The sequence below is a fragment of the Neofelis nebulosa genome, chromosome 5, assembly GCF_028018385.1.
Source record: "Neofelis nebulosa isolate mNeoNeb1 chromosome 5, mNeoNeb1.pri, whole genome shotgun sequence".
NCBI classification, from domain to species: domain Eukaryota; kingdom Metazoa; phylum Chordata; class Mammalia; order Carnivora; family Felidae; genus Neofelis; species Neofelis nebulosa.
Genome location: NC_080786.1, coordinates 116,917,498 through 116,927,113, shown reverse-complemented (window position 1 = coordinate 116,927,113; position 9,616 = coordinate 116,917,498). Strand labels below are relative to the sequence as shown.

General features: G+C 36.8%; 1 protein-coding gene across 4 annotated transcripts in view; it reads left to right on the top strand.

Moving 5' to 3' along the window:
• The window catches only part of ARL13B (ADP ribosylation factor like GTPase 13B), a 69,619-nt gene that overhangs the window by 42,109 nt on the left and 17,894 nt on the right, over nt 1-9,616 (top strand). For all 4 annotated transcript variants that reach the window (XM_058731678.1, XM_058731676.1, XM_058731679.1 and 1 more), the window contains 3 exons: nt 3,233-3,338; nt 4,396-4,598; nt 9,479-9,593. In XM_058731678.1, coding sequence (XP_058587661.1) covers nt 3,233-3,338; nt 4,396-4,598; nt 9,479-9,593 — 424 coding nt within the window. The remainder of the gene's footprint in view (nt 1-3,232; nt 3,339-4,395; nt 4,599-9,478; nt 9,594-9,616) is intronic.

Genomic DNA, 9,616 nt, shown 5'->3' with positions numbered 1-9,616 from the left:
TTGGCATAGCCACACAGAGAAGCATTATTCCAAGTAATTTTAAAAACCAGAATTTTGACTCATTCATCTTTTGTGGGATATATGTTAAAGACAAAAATAACCACAATGAGATCTTAACCTGCATTTGGAAGTATTTTTAGTAATATTGGTATTGTTGTGTTGAAACTCTTTATACTGTATGATAAATTGTTAATGTCGGTGTGATTACAAACTGAAGTTTTTAAGTATAAGAAAAAAGAACTACAAATTAAGCTAAGTAAAAACTAATATTTGATTTAAAATGGAAAAATCACTATGAGCTCATGATTTAATTTTTTTCTAAACCAATTTTTCCTAGCTCTATCCACTGAAAGGGTCTAGAAGCAATGGCAAGTCAATAGCAGTAAATGCCCATAGTCCCCAGATTGTGGTCTTTAAAATACCAGTTCCTTCCTTACTGAAAGGAATCAGGGCACCTTAGAGAAACTGACGATTTCAGGTCTGGGACATTGTTTCTTTTCTTTCTTTCTTTCTTTCTTTCTTTCTTTCTTTCTTTCTTTCTTTCTTTCTTTCTTTCTTTCTTTCTTTCTTTCTTTTTTTTTTTTAAGTTTATTCATTTTTGAGAGAGAGAGACACAGCATGAGCGGGAGAGGGGCAGAGAGAGAGGGAGACAGAATCCGAAGCAGGCTCCAGGCTCTGCGCTGTCAGTACAGAGCCTGACGTGGGGCTTGAACTCATGAACTGTCAGATCATGACCTGAGCTGAAGTTGGCCGCTTAACTGACTGAGCCACCCAGGCGCCCCTGGGATATAGTTTCTTATGGGAAAGCAAAGAAGCTATCAAAGATTACTGGAGTTGTGCCAAAAGAACACAGGAGCTAGTTCAAAGAGGACTCCCAATGACCAAAAATCTGTAACTTTGAGCCTCAAAAAAGAACACTGACTAAAATAACCTAAAACACATTATCATATACATGTATGTTTGAAGATATTTAAGTAATCTCTACCCCCAACGTGTAGGCTCAAACTCCGGACCCTGAGATCAAGAGTCACATGCTCTTCTTCTGACTGAGCCATCCAGGCACCTCTAAAATCCATGAGTTCATAATGATATCTATCCCTCCACAAACCAAAGAAAGCAACTTGATTACCTTTGGAGGTTAATAAGGCACCAATTCACTCTTAGGAAAACTAGGAAATGAAGCAAAGGATCAAACATTTATGTTGACTTTCATCTGAATTGTATTTAAGCATTACCGAGTAGTTGATGAAAGTTTATTCTTTAGACAAAACAGCTAGTAAATTCAGCAGGAATATAGAACTAGAAAAATCATGATTTGATAAGCTCTTGTAAAATAATGAAATTAAGCAAAGGTCATTATGCCTGTTAAAATCATTAGATGAAAGAAAGGTTAGTTGGGAACTTTATTTTGGATGAATCAAGCTGACTCTAGACGAATCCACGGATCTATTATAATATCACTAAAGGTTGTATAACTAGATGTAATATTCCTTCTAAGTATCATATTAGCACTATCTATGCAATATGCTTGTCATAATTTCAACCAGTACATCTAACTACAGATGTAGCATCTACCGATGTGTATCTAATTACAGATACAGGAAATGCACGTTAAAATGACTTCATGAGGGGGGTATCAGCCGAATCATACTAAACACAGGAAATTCTATAGAAATAGGGCTTGTTTTGTTTTACAAATAGATGTCATGGGAGGAAAAGAGGTGGTGGTGGTAATGTTGCAGGTGTGGGTGTGTTGGGACTGCAGATGATATTGATTCAGAAAGATTTAAATGAATACATTGTAATGTGTATCTTGTTTGGATCTGAATTTGGACATAACATAAAAAATATCAAGGAATGTTCATTTTTTTTTAGGCATGATAGTGTATTGTGGTAATGTTTTTTAATTTTTAAATTGCTGGGTGAAGTAACTTGACTGGGCAGGGCAAGTAAAAGATAGTAGATGAGCAAGAATGGCATAATGTTGATAATTTTTAAAGGTAGGTGATAAGGGTTCATTAGATTTATTATTCTATATATTTGTTAAAGAACATATTTGGCTCTGAAATGTCTGTCAAACCCTGACCATGACAGTGTTTTATTAAACTTTTGTCCTCTGCCATCTGATAGGCAAACGGTGTTATTTTGTAGTAATTCCTATTTTTTAATAATTTATTTTAGTTTTTCATTTTGTTTTCCCTCAATATGTTCCTGATTGAGTGTCATGTTTTTTATGCCCAATACTATGCCAAATAAATTAAAAGTGGCCCTGGGGTGCCTGGGTGGCTCAGTCGGTTGAGCATCTGACTTCTGCTCAAGTCATGATCTCGTGGTTCATGGATTCGTGCCCTCGACCGGGCTCTGTTCTGACAGCTCAGAGCCTGGAGCCTGCTTTGGATTCTGTGCCTCTTTCTCCCTCTGCCTCTCCCCCACTCGCGCTGTCTCTCTCTGTCTCTCTCTCTGTCTCTCAAAAGTAAAAATAAAACATTAAAAAAAATTTTAAAAAGTGGCCCCACCTCTCCAATAGGTTGCACATTTATGTGGACATATTCACACACTGAAAATATAGATGAACTCCAATAGTACAGGCTCAGAATGAATGTCTGGGTGTTTGAAAACATGATACAGTTTGTATTTTAAGAAGATAAGGACATGGGACGCCTGGGTGGCTCAGTCGGTTGAGCGTCCGACTTCAGCTCAGGTCGTGATCTCGCGGTCCATGAGTTCGAGCCCCACGTCGGGCTCTGTGCTGACACCTCAGAGCCTGGAGCCTGTTTCAGATTCTGTGTCTCCCTCTCTGTCTGACCCTCCCCTGTTCATGCTCTGTCTCTCTCTGTTTCAAAAATAAATAAATGTTAAAATAAATTTAAAAAAAAGGTAAGGACATAATGTGAAAGCTGGAACCGATTGCTGAGGGCTGTGGAAACTAGCAGTCCACTTCTTTTTCTCTTTATAGCTTGTTTTGTTGTTGGCCTATTGACCTATTGCTTATTTTCTTGACACTTTTGTTTACTTGATTTCCTTTTATATAGGCCAAATCTTACAAACTTATTTTAGCAGTAATAAATAAAGTGAAAATGATAACATAGATACTACAATACTCTCTAAAACCAGTATGTTTTGTAATCAGTAGGCTTAAATCTTTAGACTAAGAAGAACATGATCAAAATAATTCTAAGTGACTTTATGCTTATACATTTGCTATAAAACTACTTCATTTATGTCTCTCTAGGTTGGCAAATAAACAAGACAAGGAAGGGGCTTTAGGAGAAGCTGATGTGATTGAATGCCTGTCTCTGGAAAAATTGGTCAATGAGCACAAGTGCCTATGTCAAATAGTAAGTTTTTGGTGATTTTTTGCCCTATGAGATATGTTTTTGTAGAGGTGATAGGCAATTAGGTGGTAGGCAGCTAACAAGATAATTTATTAGTGTTTAAAAAAAATTTTTTTTAACCCAGGAAATCACATTCTCCTTGTTCTGTTGATATTATTTAATACTATAACATTTGTTTTTCTGTTTGGTTGTTGCTTCCATAAACTATCTTTCATGATCTCCAAGACTTTAGATTTGCTTTTTGTTTAAGATATTGCTGATAGGAACTTTAAGTTACACAAACATGTCATGCTATAAATTTTGTAGAGGGGCGCCTGGGTGGCTCAGTCCGTTAAGTGTCTGACTTCAGCTCAGGTTGTGATCTCACAGTTTGTTGAGTTTGAGCCCACATCGGGCTCTGCTATCAGCTCAGAGCCTATTTCAGATCCTCTGTCCCCCTCTCTCTGCCCGTCCCTCACTTGCTCATAGTCTCTTTTCCCCCCCACCTCAAAAATAAGTTAAAAAAACAAAAAAAAAATTGTAACATGCTCTACTATAAATACAAAATGTAAGCATAGGAGAGGTTATCATGAGTTTGGAAGATTTTATCAGGAGAATTATCCTACAATCTTAAGAAAGGTGGACAGAAGATTTAGTCACTCCTTCTGGTTTCAGAAGATGGCCATTAGGGTGTCAATCTTAAAAGATGTTTAATGCTATAAATTCCCTGGTATAAGGAATTAAAACTTTCTGCTGTTTTTAATAAGTAGGGGTATTTTTCTTCTGGCAGTGCAGTTTCGTCTTCCAATGAGTTTGTTTAAAATTATAATTGGCACTGTCGACTTCTTGTAATGTCTTTCACAGCTTACAGATATTATCCACAAAATATATCAGATTATATGTACTAATGTTTAGTAATCATTGCAAAAGTGTGTTTTATAAGTTAAATAAACAGATGCTTCATATAATTAATTAATGGATTAGTTTTGATTTGCCAGTAATTACACTTAATAGTTTATAAACATTTTTGTGGAGAACTCTTAGTTTTAATCTTTAAGTCAAATAAATTTCGGTTTCTCAGGAACCTTGTTCAGCAGTCTTGGGCTATGGAAAGAAAATTGACAAGTCCATTAAAAAAGGCCTTTACTGGCTCCTACATATCATTGCAAGAGACTTTGATGCTTTAAATGAACGCATCCAAAGAGACACAACAGAACAGCGTGCTCTTGAAGAACAAGAGAAACGAGAGAGGGCTGAACGAGTGCGAAAATTACGAGAAGAAAGGTAAGTAGATTAATTTTGTACCACAGTGCATTTGAAAAGTCCAGAACACCACAGTTTTATGAATAATTTTATAGTTTTGTCTATTCAGTTTCCCCTTGCTATATGAAGGAAGACACTAGGTAAATATTTTATTTCTGTGGATCTTTCTCTACACAAGTTTGAGTGAGAGGGTACTAATTTTCTTAGTGGTGTTATAGTAATTAAATTTATTCCGTAGGTATTTATTAATTCCCAGAATTTGAAGATTTTTCTCTCTTATTTCTTATGGGTACCATTAGTGTAGTGGTTCTCAATTCTTGGGGTGATTTTGTTTCTCAGAGGACATTTAGCAATGTCTGGAGACATTTTTACTTGTCATGGCTGGGAGTAGGTAGAATGCTTGCTACTGGGATCTAATGGGTAGAGGCCAGGGATGCTGCTAAATATCTTGTGATACACAGGACCATCTCTGATAACAAAGAATTATTGGGCTCAGTATGTCAGTAGATTAAGAAAGCCTTCCTGAGGCACCTGGATGGCTCAGTCAGTTTAGCGTCTGACTTTGGCTCAGGTCATGATCTATTGGTTTGTGAGTTCGAGCCCCATGTCAGGCTCTGTGCTGACAGCTCAGAGCCTGGAGCCTGCTTCAGATTCTGTGTCTCCCTTTCTCTCTGCCCCTCCCCTGCCCGTGCTCTGTCTCTCTCTCTCTCTCCCTCTCTCTCAAAAATGAGTAAACATTAAAAAAATGAAAAAGAAAGGAAGAAAGCAAGCAAGCAAGCCTTCTTTAGTCTAAGCAAAGATAGAAGGTAAGCTGCCAGTGGATCTATCAACTAAAGTAAAATCTGATCTTCAGCACTAGTTTTGTCAGAAAGTAGATTAAATTGCAGTGTCTTGCTGCTGGTGGGGATGCAAACTGGTGCAGCCACTCTGGAAAACAGTATGGAGGTTCCTCAAAAATTAAAAATAGAACTACCCTACGACCCAGCAATTGCACTAGTAGGCATTTATCCAAGGGATACAGGTGTGCTGTTTCGAAGGGGCACATGTACCCCAATGTTTATAGCAACACTATTGACAATGGCCAAAGTATGGAAGGAGCCCAAATGTCCATTGATGGATGAATGGATAAAGAAGATGTGGTGTGTGTGTGTGTGTGTGTGTGTGTGTATATATATATATGTATATATATATATATATATATATATATATATATATATATATATGTATATATATGATGGAGTATTACTCAGCAATCAAAAAGAATGAAATCTTGCCATTTGCAACTACGTGGATGGAACTGGAGGGTATTATGCTAAGCGAAATTAGAGAAAGACAAATATGATGACTTCACTCATATGAGGACTTTAAGATACAAAACAGATGAACATAAGGGAAGGGAAGCAAAAATAATATAAAAACAGGGAGGAGGACAAACCATAAGAGACTCTTACATATGGAGAACAAACAGAGGGTTACTGGAGGAGTTGTGGGAGGGGATTGGGCTAAATGGGTAAGGGGGATTAAGAATCTTCTTCTGAAATCATTGTTGCATTATATGCTAACTAACTGGATGTAAATTAAAAAAAAAATTGCAGTGTCTCAGTATTTTAAAAGATGTTTTAAAAATTATTTTTAAAATACGTTGCTTGAGAGCAAACTCTTAAATGGAATTTAGCAAACTCTGAATTAAAAAAAAAAGTGATTATATAACTTTTACCACGAAATCATTTGTAATAATCTTAATGCTGGAAGAAAGTACTCAGATTTGATTAGAAGTTGAGTTTAGTACTTAATCCCATGATTCTTCTTTCTTTCTTCACTGGATTGTTATATGGTAGAGGAGGGGGAAAATGAAGATTTTTCAGTGAGTTCCTGTAAGATATAAAGTTATCTTCCATATACCTAAATAATATTGGCTTTCCATGTACTTTAACATAGCTGTAGTCTGATAGGCAAGAACTCACTAAGTGCTCTTGGTGATGCCTTTGTGAGATGCTTCCTTACACTGTTGAAGAAACCCTCTGATTACTGGCATCTGTCATTTAATTCGGAGATAGGACCTAAAGGAAAGAAATATTTCTAGAGACATACTCTCTATCTCCAAGTACTCAAGAATATGAGCAGATCATTCATCTAGGTCTCTCTTGATACCAGTGTGAGGTTTTATTTTGGTAAATGTGAGAGTCTTTGAGTTTTTTCTCCTAGTGTATCATATTTTAGTGATATAAAGCTTGGTACAACCAATCATTCATGGAAGTATACCTTTTATGTATTTATAAAAATAAAATACATGACCACGCTTTTCTGAAGACTCTTTTGTTTTTCTTCCACTAAGAAAACAAACAATGAAAAAAATTTAGTTGGAAAGAAGTCGTCTAATGTTAGTCACTTTTTTCAAGTTTTTAATTTTTCCATAAAGATATTCTAGATGAGGGGCGCCTGGGTGGCTTGGTCTTGGGCGTCCGACTTCGGCTCAGGTCATGATCTCACGGTCCGTGAGTTCGAGCCCCGCATCAGGCTCTGTGCTGACAGCTCAGAGCCTGGAGCCTGTTTCAGATTCTGTGTCTCCCTCTCTCTCTGCTCCTCCCCAGTTCATGCTCTGTCTCTCTCTGTCTCAAAAATAAATAAACATGAAAAAAAAAAAAAAGATATTCTAGATGATGTTAGGACATGTTGTGGCTTTTGTGATACCCATTCTCCTTTCCTCCTTTTTTCCTAGCCATGCCACTTCTGGTCTGAGGCCTCTCCTGTTGAGCAGAGAGACTTTGGAATTAAAAGTGGCATTTAGAGAAGAGTTATTAAAAAAACGAAGAAACTTTTTATTTAATTAAAGGTTCAGATATTTTTGAAAAATAGTAAAACATGCTGTTGTTGATATCTGAAAATAATATGTCAGTGCCAGAAACCTGAAATTGCTTACTAATAAATGAATAACATTACCATCCTGTAGGTATATTCATTTACAGAGTACTTTCACATACAGAGTACTTTGCACAACCTTATGAAGTACATATTTTTATAAACATTTATGGGAAAGCTGAGGCTTAAAGATCTAGATATAAGTCCAAAGTCACAGAGGTAATAAATTGCAAATCTCTAACTCTTGGCTTCCTAGGTTTAGAATGAAAGGATATATATTTCCAAAATAGAGCATAATAAATGTCATAGTAATGAGCATTCATATTACCATACTTACAGTGTAGTTGTAGATCTACAATACTTATTCTTCTGTCTTCAGCTACTTGTTTATTTTTTTCACTCCAACAAATCTATTGAGTAATATCTCTGTCTTGAATTCAGCATAAAAAACTGACAATACAGAGATGAATCAGATCTGGTCCCTGCTCGTAATACATGCAGTAGTACAGTAGAGGAGCCAGAATTGTATGGAAACATTAGTTATAATATTCAGTGACTTTGTTGTTTTATAGAGACTTGGAAAGACATATCTATGTTACCAGGGAAAAACCAGCTAGTTGGACATCAAGAAGCCCCAGGGATTGGCATCAACTTGGTAAAACAGACACAACACAGTTCTTATATAACTGGCCAGGATTTTTAGTCTTGACAACTCATTAAAAAATGGCGGGGGGGGGGGGGCAAATTTCTGCCAAGGAAGTCCTCTGCAGAGGGACCCTAGTATATTAATTTATAATTAAAAGCAGAGCTTGGTGGTTGCCAAAGGGGAGGGGGTTGGGGGTGGAGCAAAATGAGTGAAGGAGAGTGGGAGGTACAGACTTCCAGTTACCAGAATGAGTAAGTGTCAGGGATGAAAGGTACAGCAAAGGGAACATATAAGGTATTATAATAGAGTTGTATGCTGACAGATGGTGACCACACTTATGGTGAACATCCAGCTACTCATTTTAAAAAGTAACTTATTATTCTTCATGTATGGGGCAATATTAACTATGAATCACAGAGATAGGGTATGTTTCAGTAGTAACTCATGTGGAAATACTTAATCTGAGTGATATAGAGCAACTTAGTTTTATAGTTTCTTTACTTCTTTGCAGCAACAGTTGTTATCTAGTCCATATGTGATATACAGTTTGACACAGCCCTGAAGAAGGCTGTTAACAAGAGGACTTATTTGTTAACATCAATGACAGCATTTGTTTGGGAGAGAAATTAACAAATCTGTGAATATAAACCTTTGGCACGTAGAAAATTAATTAGCAACTACCACTGACATTAAGGAGTCAGTCATAGGGAGAATGTTATTTTTGTCAGCATTTCCTTTTTTTTTTTTAATTCAAATGATTAACAGTGGAATATTACTCAGCCATAAAAAAGAACAAGATCTTACATTTGCAACAACATGGATGGACCTGGAGGGTATTCTGCTAAGTGAAATAAGTGAAAGACAGATACCATGTTTTCATTTATATGTGGAATCTAAAAAGCAAATGAAAAACAAAGTGAAACAGACCCGGAAGCACAGAGAACAAACTGGTGGTTGCCAAGGGAAGGGGGGGGGGGGGTGGACAGGCAAAATGGGTAAAGGGGAGTGGGAGGTACAGGCTTCCAGTTATGGAATGAATAACTGATGGAGATGAAAGGTACAGCATAGAGAATATTATAATAGTGTTATATGGTGACAGTGGCTACCCTTGTGAGCATAGCATAATGTACAGGCTTGTCACATCACTATGTTGTACACCTGAAGCTAATGTAATATTGTGGGTCAACTATACTTGAAATAAAAAGCTCCAATTATTACACGTGGCTAGGGGCCTATTACCAGAAGTAAGGAGTTCTGAAAATCTCTTAGTAATTGAAAGCCATGTCCAGATGTTTAACTTACTAAATTTAATAGCGTTAAGCCAATTACAAATGTTCTTACACATGGTTCAGCGTTTTCTCATAAGGAATTCCAAAACTTTTCCCTCAAACAATAGAGAACAAAGAGAACGAGAGCAGGCGGAACTCAATGGAACCAGCAGCCTGGCTGAGTTGGACTCCGAACCAATTATTGTTAATCCTTTCCAGCCAATCGCATCTGTCATCCTTGAGGTACGGATGGTGGCAAATGTGAT